This window comes from Copadichromis virginalis, linkage group LG18, assembly GCF_057382275.1.
Source record: "Copadichromis virginalis isolate Kocher_CV1m ecotype Utaka linkage group LG18, C_Virginalis_male_GT1.1, whole genome shotgun sequence".
In the NCBI taxonomy this organism is placed as follows: domain Eukaryota; kingdom Metazoa; phylum Chordata; class Actinopteri; order Cichliformes; family Cichlidae; genus Copadichromis; species Copadichromis virginalis.
This window is the reverse complement of record NC_140635.1, coordinates 10,450,694-10,478,599: the sequence shown is the minus strand read 5'-3', so window position 1 is coordinate 10,478,599 and position 27,906 is coordinate 10,450,694. Positions and strand designations below refer to the sequence as shown.

The 27,906-nt window shown below is 39.4% G+C and overlaps 2 protein-coding genes across 2 annotated transcripts; both read left to right on the top strand.

Moving 5' to 3' along the window:
• The first annotated feature begins 131 nt into the window (after positions 1-131).
• copa (COPI coat complex subunit alpha) lies at positions 132-12,440 on the top strand. The gene is made up of 30 exons (XM_085438592.1): positions 132-348; positions 721-834; positions 931-1,004; positions 1,222-1,302; positions 1,815-1,891; positions 2,063-2,172; positions 4,036-4,145; positions 4,672-4,771; positions 4,969-5,187; positions 5,452-5,602; positions 5,797-5,863; positions 5,970-6,045; positions 6,223-6,305; positions 6,604-6,829; positions 6,960-7,098; positions 7,477-7,639; positions 7,806-7,952; positions 8,105-8,294; positions 8,385-8,480; positions 8,592-8,680; positions 8,849-8,972; positions 9,554-9,643; positions 9,765-9,868; positions 9,952-10,098; positions 10,218-10,358; positions 10,479-10,661; positions 10,845-10,955; positions 11,052-11,213; positions 11,337-11,531; positions 12,029-12,440. Exons 1-30 carry the CDS (start codon positions 309-311, stop codon positions 12,086-12,088), a joined length of 3,669 nt encoding a protein of 1,222 aa, XP_085294718.1. The 5' UTR covers positions 132-308; the 3' UTR covers positions 12,089-12,440.
• Positions 12,441-13,933: 1,493 nt separating this feature from the next.
• On the top strand, positions 13,934-26,786 carry ncstn (nicastrin). The gene is made up of 17 exons (XM_085439209.1): positions 13,934-14,019; positions 16,791-16,892; positions 17,349-17,472; positions 18,205-18,326; positions 18,926-19,071; positions 20,761-20,905; positions 21,075-21,187; positions 21,656-21,808; positions 21,926-22,030; positions 22,898-22,975; positions 23,254-23,423; positions 23,528-23,630; positions 24,014-24,115; positions 24,413-24,500; positions 24,960-25,123; positions 25,270-25,482; positions 26,507-26,786. The coding sequence occupies exons 1-17, from the start codon at positions 13,962-13,964 to the stop codon at positions 26,627-26,629; spliced, it is 2,109 nt and encodes a 702-aa protein (XP_085295335.1). The 5' UTR covers positions 13,934-13,961; the 3' UTR covers positions 26,630-26,786.
• Positions 26,787-27,906: the final 1,120 nt, after the last annotated feature.

The window sequence follows — 27,906 nt, the reverse complement described above, 5'->3', positions numbered from 1 at the left end:
GCTTAGCAATTTACAGATTAGATTTTTTATGACGGCATTTAGTCGCGGATGTCTTGTCTATGGGTTACATTTCTACGCGCCGCTGCCGTGGAACTTTCTGCGTCAGATTTTCGTCGCAAAACTTTATTGTTCAAAACCGGAAGACAAAACGGACTACGTGTCAGGAAAAAGGAGAATCAACTAAATGGGCGAAGGTGGTCAGGCTGCTTGATTCAACCAATCTGCAAGTTTCGTCCTTTTTAATTATTTGCTCTGACTGAGTTTTGTCTCAGCATTAAAAAGAAGAGCTTTGCGGTTCACCAGTAACGATGTTAACAAAATTTGAAACGAAGTCGGCCCGTGTCAAAGGTAAGAGTCTGCTAGCTACTTATTAGCAAAGAAGCTAACGTTAGCTAGTTGACGTTATCGTCCTCGGTTGATTATTCAGCCAGAATTCTCTCTTTATTCTTGTTTTTAAATAGATTTTTTCTCCGACTGTCTGTAACTAATTTGTCTTTATTATGTCTTATTCAGATGTAGCGATAAATGGACAGTAGTTGTACGTGTCCTTAGCTGTCCGGCTAACATCACTTTGCATGTTTAAAAAGCCGCTGTAAATTAGCTGTCCGGCTAACATCACTTTGCATGTTTAAAAAGCCGCTGTAAATTAGGATGATGCTGGTCGTCTGAAGTGTAATAGCCTCTTCTGTAAGAGCTCTGATGAGCTGTTTTACATTTCAGGCCTGAGCTTCCATCCCAAACGGCCGTGGGTTCTTGCAAGTTTGCACAACGGAGTCATCCAGCTGTGGGACTATCGGATGTGTACACTTATTGACAAATTCGATGAGCATGACGGTAAGACGGTGTTTTAGCTGGAGTACGCTGCTTTAGCTTACAAACTGTGTTATTAATGGAAATGAGGTGTGATTTTAATGTGGTATCTCACATCAGGGCCTGTAAGAGGGATTGATTTCCACAAGCAGCAGCCACTGTTTGTGTCTGGAGGAGATGACTACAAAATCAAGGTGGGACTGCTGTGGCATCAAGACTCTCATTAAATGTCATGAAGCTGGATAAATGTTGTTCAAGTGCTTATTTTTGTATTTATTTGGTTTGAGGCAGTATCTCATACTCAGGATTTCTAATATTTTGCCTAAACGTCAAAGGTGCTGCCATGTCTTAATGCACTACTGTAATATGAAACCTAGGTGAGAGCTGAGTAAATATTCTTGTTGTGTACAGGTGTGGAACTACAAGCTGAGGCGCTGTCTCTTCACCCTCCTTGGGCATCTTGACTACATCAGAACCACCTTCTTTCACCATGTGAGTTGTCCTGCCGTTTTAACATAGAAAATGGACAAGTGACAAATTATAGGAAAACCTTGAACCTTTGACTCCCACAGTGACTCTCATATTTTGAACTACTTGTCCAAATCAATGGAGGTATACAAAATTATCACCTTTTATCCTGTGAAGTGCTCTCTTCCAGAATGGCCTCCACCAATCTGGATTAGATTAAATTATGCAACTTGTATGTTATGGCTTTTCCAGTCACCAGATCTTAGCCCATCATTTAAGATATGTTGTCTCCAAGTCCAAGATAGAAATCATTAGTTGTATTTGTGATGGTGGAGCACTGTACAAATGTAAACAACACTAAAGCTGGGATTCAGTACAGTACTACATATTATGGTAAACACTTTGTCTTTAAGGGGTTTTCCTTTATATTGTCACCCCACTGGATTAGTACTTCTTTCTGTTTTTGGGTGTTTTTGTATTTTATGTTAGAACAATTTAGACTTAAGTTATTACATTAATTGTCACCTTGCCTGTAGGAGTACCCCTGGATTCTGAGTGCTTCAGATGATCAGACGATTCGCATTTGGAACTGGCAGTCCAGGACGTGTGTCTGGTAAGACACTGTGTAAAGTTTAAACTGTTGTTTCTCACAACTTGCACATAGTTAGGATGTTTAATTGAGATTTTAAATAAACAGAAGAATGAAAATTGTTAAAATTTACAATAATGAAAATGAGTGGTCTGCCCTGATTTCTTATGTTTCCTATTTCTTTCTTCTCTGCAGTGTGCTGACTGGCCATAATCACTACGTGATGTGTGCCCAGTTCCACCCATCTGAGGACCTGGTGGTGTCGGGCAGTTTGGACCAGACTGTGCGAGTGTGGGATATCTCCGGTGAGGGCCTGGGGATGGCCGACCAGAGGACAGCGGGCTGGGTTTTGGGGGAGGGGTTGGGAGCAGAGTGGTACAGATGAGGAGGAAGAAAACAGGAGCAGGACCGAAGTGAAGTCCTAAACCTCTTCTTCCTCTCTAACTTGTAGAGGATAAAACTCTGTGGGCTGTTTGCAGAAACACCTCTCTTTTGATAGATGGTAAGAGAGTTAGATGCAGTGGAACAAATTTATGGTGTGCTATTTTTTTATTATTTTAATACAACACTGTAAATAAAAGCTCTGAAAGGAGAAAGGCCTTACAGGTTAGATCGGGGCAATTTCAGGCCCAATTGCAGGTTTTAGATCTCACCTTGGGTCAACACACCTGTATCACATGATTAGTTCGTTACCAGGCCTCTGGAGAACTTCAGGACATGGTGAGGAGCTAATTTAGCCATTTAAATCAGCTGTGTTGGTTCAAGGACACATCTAAAACCTGCAGGGACACCGGCCCTCGAGGCCTGGAGTTGCCCACCTCTGGGTTAGATACACAGTGAAAGGATAAAATCCACATGGATGGATAATTGGAGAGGTGTTTCTGTGCCTGTGCATGCTGTAAAAATCTTGTCATTTTTCTTTCTCCTGTTTCTTGTCTTTAGATTAACTGCACTCATTTGCTTTCATTTCCTTTCATGTGAACATGCATAAGTTCTAACATTCACCAATCCTGGGTTTATGTCATTTAACTTGAGCATGGTTGCATCCATTTGTACTTTTTTTTTTTTTCCTAACTTGTCTATCACATGACTTAACTGCAGCATGTGTTTTCATTTTTTTTATGATAAATACATAGTAAGTTTAAAGTTTAGCTTTAAGGGGGTCACTTTGCACTCATACTCACAATATAGAAAATCCATACTGCTTTTGCATCCAAAAAACATTAATTGGTTAAAAAAGAGTTAATCTTTTTTATACACTTAAACTTTCTGGCTGTCCCATATTTCTATATGACCTATGACATTTGCACAACTGGCTCTACTATTAAAAAAATAACATGAAATATACTACAGGTTTATATTTCCTGTAGTCATTGCAACTTATTGTTGTCATCCTCATTCCTAACCAGTAATTGTGGCATTTCAGACTATACTAACTGCACGTCATTTAAACATTGTGACTGAAATGTGCATGAGCCTTTAAGAAAGCAAACTCCAAGACTCATAGTCCTGATACTCAACGCCCCATCGAGGCTCACCTTTACAATGCTAGCTACCACCCACTCCACCTCCATCAGCCAAGTCCACGCACTCCCTGTGTCCTCCTTATCCCATGCTCTCCCTGGAAACATCCACACCTGCACATGGGTTCCTAGTGTCATTTCTGTTTCCCATGTCATCTCTCTCTGTGCTGTTGTACTATCTGCTCACCACATTGTTTTAACAGGCAAGAATCATGAATACAAGCTGTGTTTTCTCCATCTTTTTTCATTTCCTGATTTTGCTGAGTCTCTGAAATAATCAGCTACCTTGCTCTGCTATCCATCCAAATCACAAGTTACTCCGGTTTCTTCTGTAATCTGATGATTAATTAAACCAATCAAAGCACTGTTGCAGGAATGATTGTTTCCAGACTCAAGCTGGCAGTCAATGAGAAAGCAGAGGTTGTGTTGGTGTGTTTCAAACCTGTGTGTGTGTTCAGTAGTACAAAAGTGCGCTCTGTTTTTTAAACCCCCCTTTTGTGGCCTCTCTTCTCCAATGATGATTCTCCAAATTTGATATCTAAATAATGTGTATCTTGTTTTTCCCATGTTCCGATCCTCTATTGTGCCCTGTCTAATTTGGTTATGGCTCCCCCCTTTGCACGCGGTGCTCTCTGATGGTTCCAGGTTTGAGGAAGAAGAACCTGTCTCCAGGTGCTGTGGAGACAGAGGTGCGCGGCATCTCTGGTGTTGATTTGTTTGGTGCCTCTGATGCTGTTGTTAAACACGTCCTCGAGGTGAGAAGCAACTTTGTAGCTTTTGTAAACGTTGTGGTCATTTGAGTGAATCAGCCTTTAAAGGTTACCAGTGAGGGAGCCTTCATATGTTCCTGGTATCTCATTACAGGGAAATGTCAGTTTGTAGTCTTCCGCTCACATATTGTTTGGATTTCCTGTTTGTTTGTTTTTTAATGATTAATTAGCATTAATGAGGTTTCTTCAAATCATCAAAAAAGTCCATGATGCAGTTCTGTCTGTGGAAAACACCAGCTTTTAGCCCGAGCTGGCAGTTGAATCTGTGGGTTGTTTGGTTTTTTTAGGGGTATGTGATTATGACTTAAGGTCAGAAATATTCAGTTATAGGTAATAAAACTACATTGCTTGGGTTTTGTTTTAATGTACTATTTTATGGTTTCTGTGTGATATATTAATTATTTAATGGTACTATAATGGCTTCACGGAGAGTAACACAGTTTAGTTTCATATAGATTGATGCCATGCTATGACAGCTGTCTGTGTGACTTGAGCTTATGTTTATGTTCAGGGTCACGATCGTGGGGTCAACTGGGCAGCCTTCCACCCCACCATGCCTCTCATTGTGTCTGGAGCTGATGACAGGCAGGTGAAGATCTGGAGGATGAATGGTGAGTGACTTGACATGAGTGTTAGAAGTTGATGTTCACAGAAGCTAAAACCCCTGACTTTTCTGTTATGTGCCAAGACGTAGGTATTTCATTAAGCTGACTACTTCACTAATTGTTTCCTGCTGTAAATGTTTCTGCTTCTTTTTTGTCTTTAATTATCTCTCCTTTTTTTTGTTTTTCCCCCCACCTGTGTTCAGAGTCCAAGGCATGGGAGCTCGATACATGCCGTGGGCACTACAACAACGTGTCTTGTGCCATCTTCCACCCACGCCAGGAGCTCATTCTGTCCAACTCTGAGGACAAGAGCATCCGGGTGTGGGACATGTCCAAAAGGACCGGAGTACAGACCTTCCGCCGTGATCACGACCGCTTCTGGGTGCTGGGTGCCCACCCAAACCTCAACCTGTTTGCTGCAGGTAAGTGCTGACAGTGATCTGATCAAAACAGGAACATTAACAGTTCAAACATCAATTTGCAAAGTAGTTGTTTGGTTAGTTTTGAAGCTGATCCTTTGCATATCAGGGAAAATTAAAAAAAAAAAAGAAGATTTTAATGGTTCTCTTAAGTTCACATGGCCTAATAACAGGAAATGTCTAGCATGTATTTCCTGAGGAGGGGAAAAAATACAGTGTGTACGTGTGAAATTTGCACTGACGAATGGTTTGTTTTGTGTCCTTAAGGTCATGACAGTGGTATGATTGTGTTCAAGCTGGAGCGTGAACGTCCAGCCTACGCCGTACATGGCAACATGCTTTACTACGTCAAGGATCGCTTCCTCCGCCAGCTGGACTTCAACAGCAGCAAAGACACGGCTGTTATGCAGCTGCGCAGGTAGGTGTGGTGTGCATGAGATAGCATTTTGAGTGCAATTTCTTAGAATTCCTTTCTTAGACCAAAAAGAAATTGGTCTAAGAAATTATGGGCTAGTGCTTGTTTTTTGTCGTTCGTGGGTTTTTTGTTTTTAAATGAAAATCTGTCTAGTTTAAAATAACAATTTTACCTGTTTTACCTTCTCCTTAACTTAGTGGGTCTAAGTTCCCAGTGTTCAGCATGTCTTATAATCCCGCTGAGAATGCTGTCCTGCTCTGCACTGTAAGTATCTCTCAGTGAAAATGCACTCGCACACATTAATCTCTTACTGCTCAGTTAAGTGTGTTGGTTCGCATCTGTTTATCGAAATGCTCTTTACCTCCTGCAGAGAGCAACCAACCTGGAGAACAGCACCTATGACCTGTACTCAATTCCCAAAGAAAGTGACTCTCAGAACCCCGATGGTAAAAAAACAAACAAACAAAAAACAAAAAAAACCCCAACAGTTTAATTATGTTTTTTCTCACACTCTAAAAACATTTGTTTTTTTTTTTCCCTTTACTTATTGAATGTTATATGCCTCCAGTTTGTATCTCCTTGAATGAAGTAACAAGAGGCTGCGTTTTCTTTTTAAATTCCAGCACCGGAGGGGAAAAGGTCTTCTGGTCTGACAGCCGTTTGGGTGGCCAGGAACAGATTTGCTGTGTTGGACCGTATGCACTCTGTAAGTGCATATGAAAGTTTACAAAGCAGTGAAATATATAGGAAATCCCTTTTTAAAAGATTTTTTGAAAAGTTGGTTAATTCTATAAAAAGAACTGAAAGTGTTGATCAGTAAATCATTTGTTCTTTACAAATGATCGATCAAAGGCAGTCTGGCACGTTAATCTCCGAATGAAACAATCAAGAGTCCATTATGTGACTTGTGAAGCCTGCCAATATTTGAAGAAAACTTTTTACTTTGCTTTTTGTCCTAATCTATAATTATTCATCACAGTGCTTTCTTCATTTCTCCATTGCAGCTGCTGATTAAAAATCTGAAGAATGAAATTGTGAAGAAAGTCCAGGTGCCGAGCTGTGAGGAGATCTTCTACGCCGGGACAGGCTCACTGCTGCTGCGTGATGCCGATGGCGTCACGCTGTTTGACGTGCAGCAGAAACGCTCCCTGGCCACCGTGAAAATCTCTAAGGTCAAGTACGTGGTGTGGAGCGCAGACACCAGCCACGTGGCTCTGCTGGCTAAACACGGTGAGTGGATGAGATGTATATCTGCAGATTTGACCAACAAATATTCAAACCTGAAAGTTTTCTCTGCTGGTTCTCAAAGGAAGCTCTAAATCTGATTTTTCTCTTTTTTTTTTTCTTCCCTTCCCTTCAGCAATTATGATCTGCAACCGTAAACTGGAAAGTCTGTGCAACATTCACGAGAACATCAGAGTGAAGAGTGGAGCCTGGGATGAGAGCGGAGTCTTTATCTACACCACTTCCAACCACATCAAATACGCCCTCACGTCTGGGTATGTGCTGCTTAGAAAAGGCAGTGTTAATTTATTCCCACAGGCACAAGTCTCTGGGGACAGAAACTTCTTAACACAGACCTGTAGAGCTTCAACAAAATAAGCTGTCACTGAGAAAGTTGTGAGCTAAAATGTTGCCTTAGTGCTTGTTTTCTTTGATAGTGTTGTGCTCCCACATGTCTTTTAAAATAAGCACAGCAGTGACTTAGAATAGTTAGAGATTTGAGCAAAAACAAAGCTCCAACTTTATGTTTTAAAGACAAATACAAGTTTGTTTGCTTTAAATTCTCTGGACAGAAAAGCTCAAATCTTTCACAGTTAGAAAGCATCAGTTCAGTGTAAAATGTCTAACTTAGGATATTCTTTGTGTTCCTGTAGTGATCATGGCATCATCAGGACCCTGGACCTGCCCATCTATGTGACCCGCGTGAGAGGCAACAGCGTTTATTGCCTGGACAGGGAGTGCAGGCCCCGTGTGCTCACCATCGACCCCACAGAGTACCGCTTCAAACTGGCCCTGGTCAATCGCAAATATGATGAGGTCGGTTCTTAAGGGTGGTGTCCTTGAAGTGATAATCTGAGTATATTTAAGGAGATTAAACACCAGAACTGTGCAGTGATAATCTGAGTTTCATATTAAACAGCATTACATTTTTGCCAGGAATCATTTGATTCCTAATTCTGAGATCATTCCTGTTACTCTTCAGGTGCTCCACATGGTGCGCAATGCCAAACTGGTAGGTCAGTCCATCATTGCCTATCTGCAGAAGAAGGGCTACCCCGAGGTAGCACTGCACTTCGTCAAAGATGAGAAGACGCGCTTTAGCCTGGCTCTGGAGTGTGGGAACATCGAGGTGAGCTGGCAGCAGTACTCAAAGACTGCTGTACCTATTCTATCATTTTTTTAAGATAAGGATGGAAGTCTTGTGCATGATGAGCTCTAATCAAATCACAGTGAGACCGAGATCTGTGTGCAAAATTAAAAATCTCATCTCTGTACTTCCAGGTGGCTCTGGAAGCAGCCAAAGCCCTGGATGAGCGCAGCTGCTGGGAGCGTCTGGGTGAGGCAGCACTGCTGCAGGGTCACCACCAGGTCGTGGAAATGTGCTATCAGAGGACCAAGAACTTTGACAAGCTCACCTTCCTCTACCTCATCACTGGTAACTTGGCCAAGCTACGCAAGATGATGAAGATTGGTGAGTGAGGATGTCTATTCTTTATGTTACATGTTGCAAAGGTGTGTATGTTCTCTTTCAGTATTTCTAATGGCTGTGTTGTCTGTGTAGCTGAGATCAGAAAGGACATGAGCGGTCACTACCAGGCAGCACTCTACCTGGGAGACGTCAGCGAAAGGGTTAGAATATTGAAGAACTGTGGACAAAGTGAGTTAATTTGTCAACATTCACTCATATTCTGTCGTATTTTGTTTGCCAGCCTTTATGGCAGTAAAATGACAAGTTATCATGCAAAATTGTTTGTGTGCATGCTTGCAGAGTCTCTGGCCTACCTGACTGCAGCCACACACGGGTTGGATGAAGAGGCTGAGGCACTAAAAGAGACGTTTGACCCAGAAAAGGAGACGGTGTGTTCACAAAACATTCTTCCTACACAAATTATGGGAAACAATAACATGCAGAAGCAGTGAACCTAATATGTATTTTTTTTTTTAACAATACAGTAATTCATGTTGATAAATAACATAATTATTGCTTAATTTTAATTTAAAAATGGTTTATTATGTAACTTTTAGGTGCCAGAGGTTGATCCTAATGCACAGCTGTTGCAGCCACCTCCACCCATCAACCCTCTAGACACTAACTGGCCTCTGCTCACCGTCTCAAAGGGCTTCTTTGAGGGAGCTATTGCAGCAAAGGGTAAGTCAAGAGCCACGATGGACTGAAAAGGAACATAATACTTTAAAGTTTCATCCATGTTAACTTTGTTCAAATGGAACCAAGAATGGAGACACTTAATACTTAATTCCGAACAAGGTTATGTGATTGGTTGGGTTTTGTCTGTTTGTTAGCAGGTTAGTCAAAAGTTGCATATGGAGCAAAACCTTATTAGAGGTGCAACTTGGCCCAACCTGAAAGTGATCAGCTGATGAATATTTGGAACGATTCTTTAGCATTGCTAGATAGGATAATGTTTGACATATCTTTGCAAATACATACCAGATTTAAATAAGAAAAACTGAGATATCCCTTTGATGATCTCAAGAAAATATCACAATACAATCTGGATCCAGATATCCAAAGACTCACGTCCATGGTCTGAGCTGAGTTTTCTGCCTGGACTTGGATTGCTTTTAAAACAGCTGGTTGGTTTTTTTTTGGTTTTTTTTAATATCTTTCTAATATGCAACAGTGTTGCTTTTTTTAAAGGAATTCAAAGATGAAGTAATTGTAGAAACGTGTGGGATTTAATATGGGCACCTGTTGTTCACCTGTTGTAGGGAAAGCTGGTCAGATGGCTGCCGACTTGGACATGGATACTTCAGGAGGCGAGGGCTGGGGAGATGATGCTGAGCTTCAGCTGGATGAAGGTAAATTCCGACTGATTTTAACAAATCATTTTCTATTTTTTTCTTTTCTTTTTTCAAACTTTCAGTGTACTGCTTGAGCCTAAAAATATTAAATGTGTATCTTTCCCTCTCTTCTTCACAGATGGCTTTGTGGATGCTCCGGAAGGATTAGGAGAGGAAGGATTGGGGAAAGAGGAAGGAGGAGGATGGGATGTTGAGGAAGACCTGGATCTTCCTCCAGAGCTGGTGAGAGAGAGAAAAATTCTCATATTAAATGTGAAAAGAACATAAAGCTGAGTACTTTATACTATCTTTACACCAATCAACAGGATGTACCAGTTGGTGCAGGTGGAGGAACAGAGGACGGCTTCTTTGTCCCACCAACCAAGGGCACAAGTCCAACCCAGATGTGGTGCAACAATTCCCAGCTGCCAGTGGATCATATCCTGGCCGGCTCCTTTGAAACTGCAATGAGGGTCCGCTCATAGTGTTTTCCAACACAGTTTATTTATTTTTGGTTCCCTTTGATAACATATATCATCGTTTAAAAAGGAAGGCATAAATGGTTAATTACTGTTGCTTGTTTCTACCATAGCTGCTCCACGACCAGGTTGGAGTTGTGGACTTTGGCCCCTATAAGTCGCTTTTCATGCAGACTCTGTCCAGAGGACGCACATCTTACCTGGGGCTGCCGTCCCTGCCCTGCCTGCGTGGGCACCCACAAAGGAACTGGAAGGTACAGCTGTCTATTTGGTGGATGTATTTTTTATTGATATATCTGCTCCTTTTCTTCATAGTTTCTAATTGATTCCACAAAATAGAAAATGACTTTTTTTATCTTTGATTTTCTTCTCAGGACTGTGGGGCAAAGCAGGGGCTGCCTGCTGTGGGCCTGCGTCTCTCTGATCTCATCTCCCGCCTGCAGCAGTGCTACCAGCTGACCACAGCCGGACGATTTGAGGACGCCGTTGAGCGCTTCAGAGTCATCCTTCTGTCTGTACCCCTGCTGGTGGTTGATAACAAACAGGAGATTGCAGAGGTAAGCAACAAGCATGCCTTGAACCTGATCTGTTTAATCTCTAAAATCCATTTGTAATGGACCTAATAAGCTTGCCTGTATGATCCTCATGGCTCCTGTGGCTTTCAGATAAACTAATTTTGTTGACATGCTGATACACATTTATATGTGCTCAGATACTTAACTGGGTTGTATGTGTTTTAGGCTCAGCAGCTGATTACAATATGCAGAGAGTACATAGTGGGTCTGACCATGGAGACTGAGAGGAAGAAGCTGCCTAAAGACACTTTGGAACAGCAGAAGAGGTTGTGTGAGGTAAAAAAAAAACACAATGAAGCTTTCACTGATTCACACAAAAAAATCACCAAAGCATGATGAAAATGTTCAAAAAAATGTTTGTTTTCCTTGCAGATGGCTGCTTACTTCACCCACTGTAATCTCCAGCCAGTCCACATGGTGTTAGTGTTGCGCACAGCTTTGAACCTCTTCTTCAAACTGCGTAACTTTAAGACAGCTGCAGGCTTCGCACGACGTCTCCTCGAACTTGGGCCCAAGCCAGATGTTGCACAGCAGGTTAGTTGTTCATCACTCATAACTTATTTTTTTATTTTATAATTGTCTTTATTAGATGGCCTTTATTGTGCTGGTGTCATTCTCTTGCCATCATCTCCTTTGCAAAAATATTTCCTTCTTTAGACTCGCAAGATTTTGGCAGCCTGTGAGAAGAACTTGACAGACGCCCACCAGTTGAACTACGACCCCCACAATCCATTTGACCTGTGCGCTGCCTCTTACGTTCCCCTGTACCGCGGACGCCCCGTTGAGAAGTGCCCTCTGTCTGGAGCCTGCTACTGCCCCCCTTACAAAGGCCAGATCTGCAGGGTCACACAGGTAGACCAAACAAATGTGTATATAAAATTTTAGGGACCATCATTTAGTAAAGGAGAGAACATTTGGTCTGAATGCTCAAGTTTCTTGATCACTCAGATCTGAAACTGTAACCATCTTTAATGAGAACACCTGGTAAATTGTTTATGTTTGAAGGTATTTTCTCTTCAGTCAGGGAATAAGGGCTAATAATAATAACAATAATTATTAATAAATAATATTAATACAGTAATATCTGTTGAAGATTTGCAAGAAAAAAGGCAATACTATCAGTCAAGTTCACTTTCAGCTTAGTGAGTGGAAACCTTTTCAAATCTTCAGATGTGGTTGTCATGACAAAGTAGCAGAAATTTTATTAACCACTTCTAAGCTCCTGCTTCTATTTTTATATCATTAAATATGCTGCCTTCACTTTTCCTTTTTATTTATTTAAATGCCCATCTCTGCTATAACTACCACCCCCCCCACCCACTAATTTTTAATGTTTCCTCTTTTTCTAGGCGACGGAGATCGGCAAGGACGTGATTGGTCTGCGTGTGAGTCCACTTCAGTTCCGCTGAGAGGATAAAAAAAATGAAAACACTTCCACTCTTACTTTGTTGTAGTAATGATACAATTATTTGCATGAGAAATGGAAGCAGTTATATATGTGTTTGCTCACAGTGCTGTTAAACCTCTTTAAATCCTTTCTCAGCTATCTATTCCTGTTCATCACTGATCCTACTAAAAGCTTTTTGTTGTAAGTACTGCTGCATCAATAACACAGTACTGTGTGCTTTATTAGAGCTGTAAAACCGTACTGTTAACCCGCTCCTGACTTGTATGACGTGAATAATGGAAAATGAACAGCAGTACGCTGTGTATCTGTGGGAAACGATAAAATAAAAAGGTCCTTTTATGAACACAAATGAAGTGTGTGAGTTGGGCCATCTTTGTCGTGTTTTTAATACGCTATGGTGTCTGCAGAAGGAAGTGAAATGGGAACATTTGATGTGCACCTCAAGGATGAGTCATGAGGAATGAAAATGGAAAAGCCTACACAGTGAACTGGCTCCTTAGTTGGCATTACAAGTTGAAAATAAGGGGGTGACATTCACAGTCAAGTTTGTTATATGGTTACCTGTTACACCTGACCCGATTCTTGTTAAATATTGAAAATGTGGTTCCTTTTATAATGTGCAAAGTTCTCATTTTGACAGTCTGCCCTCTACCTGTAAAAGGAAGCACTGTCATTATTACCCAGAACACATTCTGGCAGATGTTAGAAAAAAAAAAAAAAAAAAGAAGAAAAAGCGGGGGGAAATATATAATCCCTCTCTTTCATTGAAAGGAAAAGAAGCTCATCCCACAGGATTTTGAACACTTTAATAAAACAAACTAAAATAAAGGCTTTGTTTATTGGTTAAAAGCTTCAGTGGCTTACATTACATTAAATTCATTCAACTACTGATTTATTTTAAATGGATTTCCCCCTTACAAGATGTTTTTGATAACTGTACATTTAAATCAAATCACTTTTTTATTGTCACATCACATGTGCAGGCACACTGGCACAGCACATGCGAGTGAAATTCTTGTGTGCGAGCCCCACAAGCAACAGAGATGTGCAAACACAACAACACAAACGAGCAAAATACAAGAATGGCCAACCTGAAACTAATAAATATATGTACAATATATAATAGTGTATGCATTTCTGGATGTGTATACTAAATATTTTCCTACGTGTGTGTGTGTGTGTGTGTGTGTGTGTGTGTGTGTGTGTATACACATTTTTACAAATTAAATAGTAAAAAAATAAAATAAAATAATAATAATAATAATAATAATAATAAAATATATAAAATATACATTTAGCATCACAAGTCAAGTCAGTTTCTGCTCTGCAGGACTGTATCACTCCCAATGTGTCTGAAAACTGAATTACTCTCTTCTGTCATGTCCAAAACACCAATATAGTTAACAAAATTAAACAATGACATGTTGGTTAAGTCATATCAAATAAAGATAATACTCTAAATACATACATACATACATACAAAAATTAACAAACAATTTTTTGTACTTAAATAACTAAAATTAATATCAAAATATTATGGAAATTCATAGCTTTTAGTCTATGCTAGTATTTCAAACTTGTCAACAAATCAAGCATGAAGCGTTCCACTTTCTATTAAAAAAATGTGTGATCTAATCTAATATCTGATCTTTTAAAACTTTGCCCGTCACAAATTTTATAAAAAGTTTCAAAACAATAAAAACAAACTAACTGAAACATAGCTGAATCAAAATCTACCATTTAAAGAATATATACATAACTTCAGTCCATCTGAGTCCGCCCCTTTTTCTGTAAACCGGACCCAAACAGCAAAACCCGGATGTTTCCCCATGTCAACACTTCCTGTTGTGTTTTCAGCTTTTCAAACCAGGAAGATGGATTTGCTGTCGAATAAATGGATCATTAACTTGATATTTTGTTTGTTTTTCATAGGTGAGTTGTATTCCCCTGTTGCTAAACTTGTGTCTTCGTCTAACTGCTGAAGAACGAAATGTGTTTCGCTTTCGGGCGGTTAGCTTCGAGGACTTCTTTGTGTCCGGTGCTAGCTGAATGCTAGGCTAAATTAGCGTTAGCAGGAGGTTTTCTGTCTGCCTTTAAAATCTATGTCCCGGTTTTAAAATGGGTTTTTCAACTGAGTTCGGTGCTTCGACTGTTCTCTACGCATTTTAAACAAGTGGATGTGCAAAAGAAACACAGCATCTATTGTGTTAATTAAGCCTTTGTGGTGATTTTGTAGTGACAGATTGGGTCAGCCCTCTTCTTAACTCAGCATCAGCGTGACCGCTCGTGATTTCACCGCTGCGGCCGCCCCCGGAGGGATTAAAGGCTGGACCGCTACACCAGATTATATACATTATATACATATTTCTTGTAGTTTACGTGACTCTCTAATGAAATTAAACAGAAGACAAGCCACTTTCAAACATTTAGAATATCCTGGTAAATCGGCACATAGGTGAGCAAACATAGCATCATTTGAGATGAAAAAAAATCTGTTTCTCATTTCCCCTTTCTGTTGCTGTGGGGAGATTAGTTACAAAAACCCCCCGAACAATTGTGCTTTCTTTTCATTCTAAACGTGACCTTTACTTTAGTGTTGAGTGATTTTTAGTATTTTGATAAAAAGAAATGTCAGACATATTATTATAATAAAGACAACTAACACTAACATTTAAATTACTTAAAAAAAATGTTTTTAAACAATAAAAGCTTAAAAACAACTGAGCCTACCCAGTATGGAAAGTGGGAAACGAAACAGAATTGAAATATTTAGAAAATAAGGAACTGTAATAACTCTTGAACTTACTATAGTTTAAGTTTGATAAAAGTGTTGTGTAAAAAGAAAAAACTTGAGCATGCTTTCAGAAATAGTTTGTTGAGTAGTTAAGATGAAGTCAGAATATATATCTGTGGTGCCCATTACCCTTTTTTAAAACCTTAGCTGGTGTTCGCAAACGTCTTTGGATTTAGTCTCAATAACAACTTTGTCCTCACGCTTTTATAGATCATCTGGTTGATGTGTTCCTATTTTTTGTTAGGCAGCAAATTCTTTGGTATGCAGGAACCCTATTTATGTAAAATAATTAATAATAACAATGCTATGAATTATACCGCTTCTTGAAGTGCAAAAACGTACATTTGAAAATGCTGTCCTGGACCATGTTAAAAAGATGAAACCATGAGGTCAGGTTAAAGCGAGGACACTGATCCTTCTCATGTAAAGTTTTTGAACCCAGATACCAAGAATATTTTATGTCTTTATGACTCAAGCATATCAAGATTTAGAAACACATTAAGTATTTTACAACTTCACTGCAAATTTTAAAGCCGACAACCTCCCCGTTGTCTGAATGGGATCCGTTGGCCTGTTTTTAGACTGTTGCTGTATGTTTCTGTTGTTGACTTTCAGCAGTATTAATTCATGAGCGATTAGATGCTGTTATAGTGTAACATTTGAAGGATGACAGTTTGAAACCCCGAAGTATTGTATTGTACACAATACTTAAGCACAGTTTCGTACCATATATTACCTGGGGAATAAAAGCAGCATTGTATTGCTTACATGTCATAAAGAACCTAGTTCTATTATTATCCAAATAAAAGACGTTAAATAAGCGACCTGTGACGCAGGATTTATTTGAAAATTATTTCTACAAAGCATGTTAAAGGAAAAGCTCCTCTAATTTCAATGTGGGTAAACAGGCATCTTAACTCTCAAGGAGGAATCTTTGGATGTATAATAGGAGTAACCCTTGTTTCTCTTTTGTGAACTGAGGGGTGAGCAAAGAAGCAAAATAATAGTGATCGCTGTCTGTACAGCTCAGTAGGCCTATACTTGTAAAAAACCTGCAACCAGATCTTTATTCATATATACTGAGGTGTCAAAACGTGTGAATAAGGGTATTTCCAAAACTGCGGCTTGGTTCTTTCTTTGGTTTTCAGTTCACACCTTGTTTTTGAGCTCATGTTTCAGTGTATGCTTCTGCTTCTGCTATTTTTCTTTTTTTTCTTTTTTCTTTTTTTTAAAGAAAGAGAGAGAATGAACTAACAACACATTTATTTATATATATATATATATATATATATATATATATATATATATATATATATATATATATATATATATATATATATATACATATATATACAAACTTTATCATCAAAAGATGAACTCCGTTATTGTGCTCCAGTTCACTTGTTTCCCGAACAACCTTTAAACATTACAGTGGGTGTTAGCATCTTCACGTGTACTATGGAAACTGGTGCAACATTTATGCCGTGCTGACTAGGCCTCGGAAAGGACCTCTTTGTGTTGTCTAATAGTCAAAACACAGCTAGTTGTAAGTGCAGGTTATAAAAATGAGAATGAGTGTTGCTGTCATGCTTGGGGAACCTGCCTACTTATAACATTATCACAGGGACCAGGCTCGCGATGGAAACTATAAGAAATGAGAAAATGGAAAATTGGCCTGTTGTGCGCAGACCTCTGTATGGATATTTTTAATGCACTGGGAGCTCAGAGTTCATGGTTTCTTCATGCAGAATGAAGCTTGGAGTAGATTAGGATCTAGCATGTTTCAAAGTGTTTAGAAAGTTTGATTTAAATTATTTCTAAGAAAACAAATCAGGAGACAATAGTATAAGTGGAATAGTAAAGATGAAATTTGTGTGTATGTTCAAATATTTGTTTTTTCTTCTTGCAGGTGTCAGCTGTAATTCAGTGGAAAACAAGATTTATGTGCATCTTAATTACACTATACCGTGTGTGCGACTTCTAAACGCAACACATCAAATAGGCTGTCAGTGTGAGTACATCAGCTTCTATTATATTATATTTTGATATTATTATCCAAGTTGAACCTATTACATAAAAGTATTTGTTGTAGTTTGGAGTATCTTAGATACACAGTGAGCAATAATAAAATGCTTAGTGAGCATTAATCTGCAAACACCTTCCTGTGTTTCCTGTGTTTTTGCTTCAGTTGTTCAAATTCACAAACACACATCTGTGTAGCTGTGACAGAAGAGTTCTCACAGATGAAAGCCCACAGTAAAACAAATATTTCCTGTGATAACTACCTGAATATCAAAAAACTGAATATCCATAGAAGTGTGTGCTGGTGTCACACTACAAAAGCCTCACCAGTTTTGCAGTTTTGCTTCTGTTTAATGAAAGTAATGGAGAATGATTGAAAAGCTTTTAAGGATATTTATGTCTTGGACAGCTGTAACACAGATATATTCCTTGTTTCGGATTTCAGCGTCTTTATCAGGTGATGTTGGTGTGCTCCATGTGCTCGAATCAGAAGCAAACCTGGACTGGGTCCTGAAAACTGGTCCCAACCCTCCTTATATGGTGATTCTGGATTCTACGCTCTTTACGAGGTGCGCTCAACATGTCTCACCCTGTAGTGGAAGCCCCCACAGTAGTTTTTAGTGAACATAAACCTCATTTACTCACACTTTAAATCTGTTACTGATTTACTCCATATTTGGTTTTATTTTGAACAATCAATCGACATCAAAACAGAATTGCAGTTTGAAACTATCCAATTAACAAATGTAAAAGCTGCAGTTAGTCCACACTTTGTATACTGTCTATGATCCTGCTAGCCAATCAGACGTGATGCAAGACAGCTACATATACACCCAGCAATAACACGCATGTGGAGTAGTTTTAAATTAATAGGTTAGAAGTAGCTCATATTTCTATCTTTTGATGTCGGCCCATGTGGTAATGCTACATGTCATGTTATAAATTATTGCACTTTGAGTATCAAACTGGAGTTGACTTTAAGAAATTAAAGTAAGACATTTTTCTCTTTCAGACCTATTTTAGATATTTTTTTATACTTAACAAAAAACAAAAACTTTGGTAATAAAAATAAATCAGTGAAGTAATGGGACTGTGGCTCTGTTATGGAGGCCAATCTGCTATAAGTTGTCATTTACTTACATGCATAATAAAATAGATGTGTGTTTAATAGGAGCTGCTAAACTTAAAGAAAGAAACTTGAACCATATTTCAAAAGAATTAACGCACCTATGATCTCTGTGTTTTGTTTTTTTTTAACCTGCATCATCTCCTGTACTGTGTGCCGGCTGTCTGCTCATCAGATCTATCATGATGAAACTTAAGACTGGCTCCAGTAGGGTTGCTGGAGTTGTTGTTGTGGCGCCAAGCTCAAATCCAGCTGAGGGTTTCTCTCCACACACCACCTGCCCCAACGAGAACTCAGGTGGGTGGGGGTTACATGTTAAGGCTTGCTCCACAGTTTTACACAAGCTACAGAAATAAATTATAGTTTGATGATCCTCAGAGAGCATAGCTCATAAAACCACAAGTTGTAACTGGGTCATATTTCATGTTCTGCGCTTGACTTCTAAAACATTGCAGTGTCTGCAAAATGTCTTGTTTACACTCAACAGAGATTTAATTAGAATGGCTTTTATTGTCACTGTACACATGTACAGTAAGATACAAAGCATCTCCTACTCAGTGCAGACATGTGGGAAAAGAAAGGGGGGTGAAGTCCACAGTTCTGCGGCATTATATCAGGAGAAAAAAGGGAATTCACATCCTTTACTGAAGTAAAACATGTAATTTCACAGTTGGAAGATGCTTTGCTAACGCCATATACTATTAAATAGTCCTGGATTCAAACTTTAAGTCTAGTCGGGGTAACATGTAGCACACAGTCAAAATACTCTGGGTCATTTTAGGGAAGTTGGATGCTTGGTAGATGAGGAACAATCCAACTGTATCTTTGGATCAGGGGTCTCTTTAATGTTACTGATGGTAATTTTTGTTTTTCCCCTCTCTGTGCGTCCCCTATAGGCGTGTATTCAGAGAGCTATGACCCAGCCTTAGCCCACTGTAACGTGACCGTGTGGAACCCTCTGGGAAATGGCTTGTCCTACGAGGAGTATGACTTCCCGATGTTCTCCCTGAAAGACGACAACGACACTCAGGCCATAAAACAGGTTATTTGTTTTCCACTTGATGTTGGAGAGTACAAGATTGTGCAGTCACATGATAAGCTACTCACACACTACGAGTCCAAATCTGAACTTGCCTCACCGGTCGTTGAGGTTAGATTAGAAATAATGCTCTAAAGCTGTTTCAGCAGCAAACAAGGTCATCTTCATGTAGATCACATAGTATTGCATTAGTTTAAAACAGAATGGCACACTATTCAAAGAGAAGTTATGTTTCTTCCCTTATAAAATAGACGTGTATCGAATTCAGATTACATTCATAGTATGGAGTCTAAGCTGCTTGGTTTGACCTGAACTACAACTTTTTGTTATAATTTCAGTTTACAGGCAACTTTAAGGATTTAAAGTTGCCTGTAAATAGCCACAGTGCTAAGTAAAAGACCAACGAAATGCCGCAATTTCACCTACCAAAATATTCTGAATGTTGTGTACCAAACAAATTCATACTATTTGTAAGGTATTTCCATTACAAAAGGCAGTAGATGCACAACATACAGTACAGCGGTCTGCTTTAATTAGCAAATGTGAAGGCTAGCAGCATTTAGCTACAGCTTTCTGTGTTTATATATACATTATTCAAAGCAGCCATGCTCCTGATTTTAACCCTTACAACTATCCAAATGCACAGATTAAGCTTGTGTTTCTTTTGTGTTATATTTTGAGGTTGGACATTTTAACGTGGGAATCGGTTTTTTGCTTTTAAAGCCAGCCTTAGAAGATTAGAAGATTTGCAGTTTTTGACATTTTCATGTTGATGGGTTTAAACTAGGGATGTGTGCCACTAGTCCAATCATCGACACTGTTGTCACTAGTTAGTGCTAGATGTACTAGGCATTTAATCTAATTATTTTACATTTATTTGATGCCGAATGCTGGCACACTGTTGTATCCCAAATATCATGCAGCTGTCTGCCACCAGATGGAGCATGGTTGTTGAGAAATGCCATAAATCTGTTAATCAGGCCTGATATTTTTGTTAACAACTAGTTAGTTCTTTTAAAGGCAAAAGAGTGAGATTGTGAATACAAATAGTGGAAGATTGGACGGGCTCTCTCTTAGTGATAGGGTGAGGAGTTCAGTTATATGTGAGGGGCTCAGAGCAGAGCCGCTGCTCCTCCACATTGAAAGGAGCCAGTTGAGGTGGTCGCCTCCTGGGTAAGGTGTTCCAGCCGTGTGTGTCCTACCAGGAGGAGGCCCCAGGGCAGAACCAGGACACGCTGGAGAGATTGCGTCTCTCAGCTGGCCTGGGAATGCCTCGATGTGATAGCGAGGTCTAGGCTTCCCCAGAACCTGACTTCAGATAAGTGGAAGAAAATAGCTGGATGATTTATTGTTTTATTATTTCAGATTTTTACATTCATTGAAGTGGTTGGTCTGAATTTGCAGCACACTTTTGAGTTACAATTTCGTAGTTTTTCAGATGTTGATTTGTCATAGTCATTCATTAATGAAGACTAATTAACGGTTTCAGATGCCTTTTGATTTGGGAGTTTCTGACATCCTTGATTAAACACTCCTCAAATTTAACGTGATATTGTCAATATTATTGACTAGTCGGTTAGTCTAATTTTTTGTCCTCATGCAGTCGACTAAGAAATTTGTCCCCAGGAACATTCTTAGTTCAAATCTGTGTATACAGGCGTTTTTCATCTGTGTGCTTTTCTCCATTCACAGTGCTACTACAATCATAACCATGTTGTGAATGGCAGTAGTCCGCAGTACCCACTGTGCGCGATGCAGCTCTACTCACACATGTCTGCCGTCACCGACACGGCCACCTGCATGAGGAGAAATGGCATCAACTTCAGCTTAAACCCAGGTATTTTTCAAGTGTAATTATCTAAACATTACTTAACGTTTTTACAATATGTGGGAAATATTTTCAGAAGCATGCTGCAAAAATATTTAAATAAGAGAGTTTTTATCATTGTTATTTTATTATAGTGCTAATCACTGTTTGTTTGGGCCTTGTTCTTTTCACCCTGAAGAAATCGTATGTGACCCACTTGGAGACTTTAATGTTTTGGCCTCGACCAGGCCTCTGAACTACACAGATAAGGGCCACAAGATGGGGGAGAGCGTGGTCATCGCAGCAGCGAGGGTGAGTTCAAGCAAAAGTGGTTTCAAAAGAAAACCACAGTACCACGTGTTACATATTAACATGCTGAGAATGATGTGAGAATTCAGTATTACCCTCAAATAGACTTTATTTGGGTCGACGGCTGAGGTCAAAATTTTATTCATCTTGCTTTTATTTTGAAAGTCGGTCATTGCTAACCCCCTCTACCTGGATTTTCCTGTTTGGCTGAGTGGTGGTTCTGACCTCTAAGTGCAGTTCTTGTATCCATGACATAAAATGAAGATGAATAGTGGCCAACATATCAAAGTGACTGCTCACTTTTGAGTAAAGGATGTACTATAGATGGTAGAAGTGGCTGATCTGCAGTATACAGTGGTAGAGCTTTTGTTTACATTTTGATTAATAAAAATGTTCATAGCTAGTTAAATTGAACAACTTGTGTAGATAAATTCTCTGCTTAATCCCTGTTCGCTCCTGTCCTGTCTGCAGCTGGACAGCCGGTCTTTTTTCTTTGACATTGCTCCAGGCGCCGAGAGTGCAGCCTCGGGGTTTGTCACCTTGCTGGCGGCAGCACACGCTCTGCGCAACGCCACCCAGGAGGCCCAACCCAACCGCAACATCCTCTACGCATTCTTCCAGGGGGTCAGTTCTTTGTTTTTTTTTCTTTTTTTCTGTAGTCAGCGGAGTGCTCAACTAACATTTGAGAACTGTTTTCGTTTTGACTGTCCTGCCATTCATCCATTTGTCTGTTGACCACAGGAAACCTTTGACTACATCGGCAGCTCGAGGTTGGTGTACGACATGGAGAATAAACAGTTTCCTTTGGACCTGGACAATGTTCACTCGGTGGTGGAGATTGGACAGGTGTGTATTATATTACTGATAGCTTTACACGTAACTGTCATGTGGCACAAACTCCTGAAGTTTAAGGAAAATTTTGTTTGAATTTGGGTATATTTTTTTTCATACCTGCATTTGTTTATATTTTCAATACTTTTAGATTAAAGGCAAGTTTATTTATATAGCACAATTTAACAACACGGTGATTCAAAGTGCTTTACAGAGACATTAAAGAACAAAAACAAATAAAAAGCATGATTTAAAATCGATTAAAAAAACAGTGGATAAAATCAGAACAGTAGATAAAATCAGTAGTTAAAATGTAAGTTTTGAAATTTAAGCTTAACAGTGCGGATTTGGTGTTTTATTCAAATGCAGCTGAGAATAGGATAGTCTTCAACCTGGATTTAAATAAACTGAGCGTTTCTGGGAGTTTGTTCCAGATATATGGCGCATAAAAGCTGAATGCAGCTTCTCCGTGTCTGGTTCTGACTCTGGGAACTGATAAAAGACCGGATCCAGATGACCTGAGGGATCTGGATGGTTCATACTGGGTCAGGAGGTCACTGATGTATTTTGGTCCTAAACCATTCAGAGCTTTATAGACCAGCATCAGAACTTTAAAGTCTATCCTCTGATGGACAGGCAGCCAGTGTAAAGACCTCAGAGCTGGACTTAAAGAATAATTCAACTAGAATACCTCTTTACTTGACAATTGAATGGCTTTAAAAAATTCAAATTAAAACTTTTGATTATATATAATGTTTGTTTTTTTTACCATGTGCAGATTTCTTTTGTGTTACTTATTAATAATTATTTAATATTAGTTGTGGGTTATTTTAATGAAAATGTGCAAGTACAATATGATTATGTCGGACTTTCCTGTCCTAGGTGGGACTCCATGGAGAATCAAAGCTCTGGGTTCACACTGATCCCGTGTCTCGGAGGAACAGCAGTGTGAATGAAGAGGTTGGTCTCTCTCCGTACCTATATCCCTCTCACCTCCTAAACACTCATGTCTCTGAGCCTTCATTTCTTACATTCCTCTATGCTTTAGTTTTATGTATTTATATACTTGTTATTCTCGCCCCACGGCAGCTGGGACGGGCTCCTGTGTCCATGTAACTTGTGCGGGAAAACATCATAACTTTCAGATAAACGGAAAAAAACTGAAACCAGAGCTCACAGTGTGTGTTTTACTGTGTGGCTAACATTTGTTCTTACTTCCCTTCACTGATCTGTTTCAGGTGGAAAAGCTCATCAGAAACTTGAACTCGTCTGCCTTAAATCTCAACTTCTCATTGCAAGAGCCCAGTTTCTCTCAGCCGCTGCCTCCGTCATCCTTGCAGCGTTTCCTGCGAGCACGGCCAATCCCTGGTGTTGTCATCCAGAATCATAACTCTGCTTTCACCAACAAGTACTTTGCATTTTCTTCAGTATAAATAATAATCAATCCAGAGCTAGGGATTGTTTTTGGGTTTTTTTGTTTTTTTAAAAATCCATTTCCTGTTCTGTGCACAGGTACTATGAAAGTATGTATGATAATGCGGAGTACCTGAACATGTCTTACCCACCAAACCTGACGCCAGAGGAGCAGCTGGAATACGTAACAGATGCTGCAAAGGTATAGCTGTTGTTAAAACCGTTTAAAAGTGTGTTAACCTACATTTAAAGTGATTTTTATTTATATTTTTTAAATGCATTAAAAGTATTAAGAGCAACATGAGCCCTGGTTACTGATCTTTTCTTCTTATTTTTAGCTTGAAAGAGTTTAAATATATATATTTTTAATTTTAAGATCAGCTTGTTTGAATTATCTTTTCACATTAACAGTTTTCCAAAATATAGCAAGTCTATTTTTATTTAAGCTGCAGAAAGTCACGTTATCGTCTAAACTTTGTTTATCATCTAAACATTGTTGCTCTGTTGTGTTGATTTACTGTGGAGAGCTTCATACAAAGTCTTTTGAGCTCTGAAAAACATTCTTTGTTTCCCTGCATCATCAAGGCTCTGACTGAAGCGGCGACCATTGTGGCTCGAGCTCTGTACACACAGGCAGGAGGATCGGACCCCATCCAGCTGCAAAACATTAACGTGGATAGTCAGATGGTAAGTTTATTTATTTTAATGAATGCTATTTTGTTTACAAGCTCATTTTTCTTATTCCAATTATCTTTAACTCGTCTAAGAAATCTTCAAAAATAAGGAAATTTAAAAACTTTAGTGGCTTCTTCAGTCACTTCATTCATTCATTTTGAACTTGAAATTTATTTCTTTTAAACTGTTCAGCAAAAGTTCAATAATAATCAATTGTAGATTCTTTATAAGTGCTTTTTATTTTCTCCTTGATGCTGCTGTTACCTTGTGGGACTGAACAGAAGTGAATCTGTCCTACTTCCCTCACAGGTGACCCAAATGCTGTACGGTTTCCTTGTTAAGTCAAATAACTCCTGGTTCCAGCAAATGGTACCTTCGGACTTCGCGATTCATCTGCGTAAGTTGATCCTGTTTTGTACTAGACTGTTAAAAATGTTGTAGGAGTAAAAAGTCTTGTTATGTGTCTTCAATATGTTTCATCTTTATTTATAAAGCACTTTAAAACAACCACAGCAAAGTGCTGCATGTTGGAACTAAAAAATAAAATTACATAAGATATAAATAAAATCCAAATAAAAGAAAAAAGTTAAATAATGAATTAATTAGTTAATAACAAATTTAATTAAAAGGAAAAACGAAGTCCTTCTGAGGCCAAAAGCCAAAGAATAAAAATGGGTTTTAAGCCGTGTTCTAAAACCCATTTCTATGGGTTTTGTTGATAAATGTTGCTTCTTAACACCTATTTAGATGCTGTTTACAATATTGTCCTATTGTTGTTTTGAAGTATGAAGCCTTAAATGAAGCTTATCTTTTTATCAAAACTTTATTTCCTCACAAAATACTTTCTTTCTCTCAGGTGAAAGACCCACAAACTTCTACGTGGGGGTGACACAACAGCACAGTGAACCGACTCTTCTGGTCCAATACCTGCTGGCCAACCTGACCGGCACCACCGTCAACATCACCCAGGACAACTGCCAGAACCAGAGAGAGGGCGAGGATGACAAAGAGAGCAAACATGTAAGATTTACAACAGTGTGTATTTTCTTGAAAGTCAACTTGGGTGTAAGTTGCCCTCTGGTAATTTAAGTAAGAACTTTAAAACCTTTGGAACATCATTTATCTAATTCCTCCCTTTAACACATTGTTCTCAACCTGTCCCTCAGATATACAGCTACATGTGGGTTCAAGGTGCAGCACCTCCCAACAGTACGGAACGAGTGGCATTCTGCGTTCGCTCCACAGTTCGTCTCTCCAAAGCGCTGTCCCCGGCCTTCGACCTGGAGGAGTACACCTCCAAAGATTACTCAACGTGGACGGAGTCCAGGTGGAAGAGCATTAAAGGGCGCATATTCCTGGTGGCCAGTCATGAACTGGAGGTAAACTTTTCCTCAAAGACACCACAGATGTGACTGATGCACACACACAGCAGAGAAGTTGTTCTACAACTAAAAAGTTTGATATGTGAATGCAATAACTCGAGACAAGGCAACATAGGATTTTGAAGTTGATACCATTGATAGTTGCTTCTACTAGCAGGCTGAGGGGTAGCACTGTTGGCATCCAGTACTTTTTTGTAAGCAGTGATCTCATTGTTAGTGGAGGGCAGGGATTGTTTTAAGGCACGCGAGTGCTTGTGGGAAAGTCTCATGTTGAAAAAATGGCTTCCAAACAGCAACAAGAGACCAAATTTGCATGGTAATTGTAACAGTGTCCATGATTGGTTGTTATTTTCTCTCTGATCTAGATTTTCTCACAGTAGTGTTTGTGATTTTAGCGGCCGATCCGGCCTAAACCAACAACTCCGGTTTCCAGAACTACAGCAACAAAAGAGCCTAACAACAAAAACAAAACTGGTTAAATCCTGGCAGTGACTGATTGCGTGCGTTGAACAAATTTCAGGTCTCTGCATGTTCATCAACACATTGTGCTAAAACAAATCGAAACTCTTTTATTTCAGTGTTGATACAATCCGATTTTGTTAATGTGGTAACTGCATCTCACTGCTTAAACTGGCGCCTTTGGGTTCACCGTTTGTATCACTGCAGCTTTAAAGTCACATGATAATGTGACTGAGTTATTTTTAATATAACAGCTCATCACATGAGTGCAAAGCCACAGGCAGCTGGAACTCGACTTCCCTCATTCTACAGTTTTACCCCTGTGATAGCTGGAATAATCGCTTCCACAGTAAAGCATTTAGAGGCTTTTTGGTTGAGAGCTACAATCGGAACTACTTGATGTTTAAATGTGACTATAAATAAAGGTGATGTTATCTTGCTGCTGTGTACACCCTGGGGGGTAACAGAAGTTGATACAGTAACTTTGTGGTATGTTTAGAAGTTAAAACTGCGTTTGAAAACCTTCTTGTTGTATCTGTAACGATTGCCCTTTCTCCTCCAGATGTTGACGCTCGGAGTGGGTGTCGCCGTGCTGATAGCATCCTTAATGTTGACGTACATCATCAGCTCAAAGGCCGACATACTCTTCAGCTCAGGGAGGGAGCCCACCGCTGCCACCTACTGATTCACTCAGAAGCGTCTCAGACCCACGACCACTACTTCTACTACTATTGCTACTACTACTACTTTTATCCCAACCAGACATGGACAGTTTTCTTTAAAACACACCACGAGTAGGTACACAGACAGGTTAGTATCAGCTGCATCGAGGTGGGGGGAGGGGGGGGGGGGTCGGGGGGTGAGGGGTTCCTTTTAGACGACGACTCCGTGTTTATGGACTCACTCATGTGAGGCGTGACATGAGGACTGGACCGGACTGGATTTGCCTGGATGGATCTGGACTCATCAGGGTCATAAAACACACTGGTCAGGCACCAGCAGGCCCTGCCAGTGGAAACGATGTTTATATTTTTTGTTTTAGGTTTTTTTTGTTTTGTTTTGTTGGTTTTTTTTCCCTTTTATCCTAAAAGAATGTTTTGTTTACTGTGTCATGGGATAGGCACTAAACATTGAGCATTACTTTGAGCTGTGTGTATGATTTTGAAAATGTGAATGCAGCCGTGTGTGTGTGAACAATTATAAGTGTGCGCACGTCTGTGTGTGTGTGTGTGTGTGAACTTTGTATGAGGATTGCGATGGTATGTGCAATACTGTAGCTGTCTTCTCTGTCAGTGTAGTTAACTTATCAATCAGTTTTAATGATAAGAAACCACTTTGTGAGTCAATGAGCAAGTAGTAATATTACAAATTTAACATTTTGCAAAATCTGGAAATGTGCAGTGAAAGATTTTGATAATAAATCAGTATCATTCAGTCCAAGTACACATGATGAAACTGTACTTGTAGACCCACTGCAGTTTCACATATTGTGATATTTGAATGGGAATTTTCCAAGAGTCTGGCATGGCTGAAAAAAACACTTTATTTCTCATCAGTCAGCGGCCATAATGTATTAAAAAAGCAGTCAGAAAGATCAGTTTTAGCAGTGAAAAACAACATGCTGGTACTCTGCCTTTGCACTCTTTGGTTTTTTGGTTTTTTTCCCAATGAAGTTTATTTTCTGAAAATTGTATGACACACGAGATTAGTGATGGGTGTTTGTTTTAATAGATGGAATTAAAAGACCGATTGTGATGCCTTGATGAAGAAATAAACATTGCTTCTTTTCCAAACTTGTATTTCACAGTCCTTTGACTTTGGCACAGAAAAGCAGGAAAATGTTGAAAAAGGGATCACAAGGATGGAAATTACTTTGTTCATTTATTTATTTATTTTTTATTAAACACACACAGGAGATGCTAATTTCCACTACTGCAAGACAAATGTACATTTAGAAAGTAC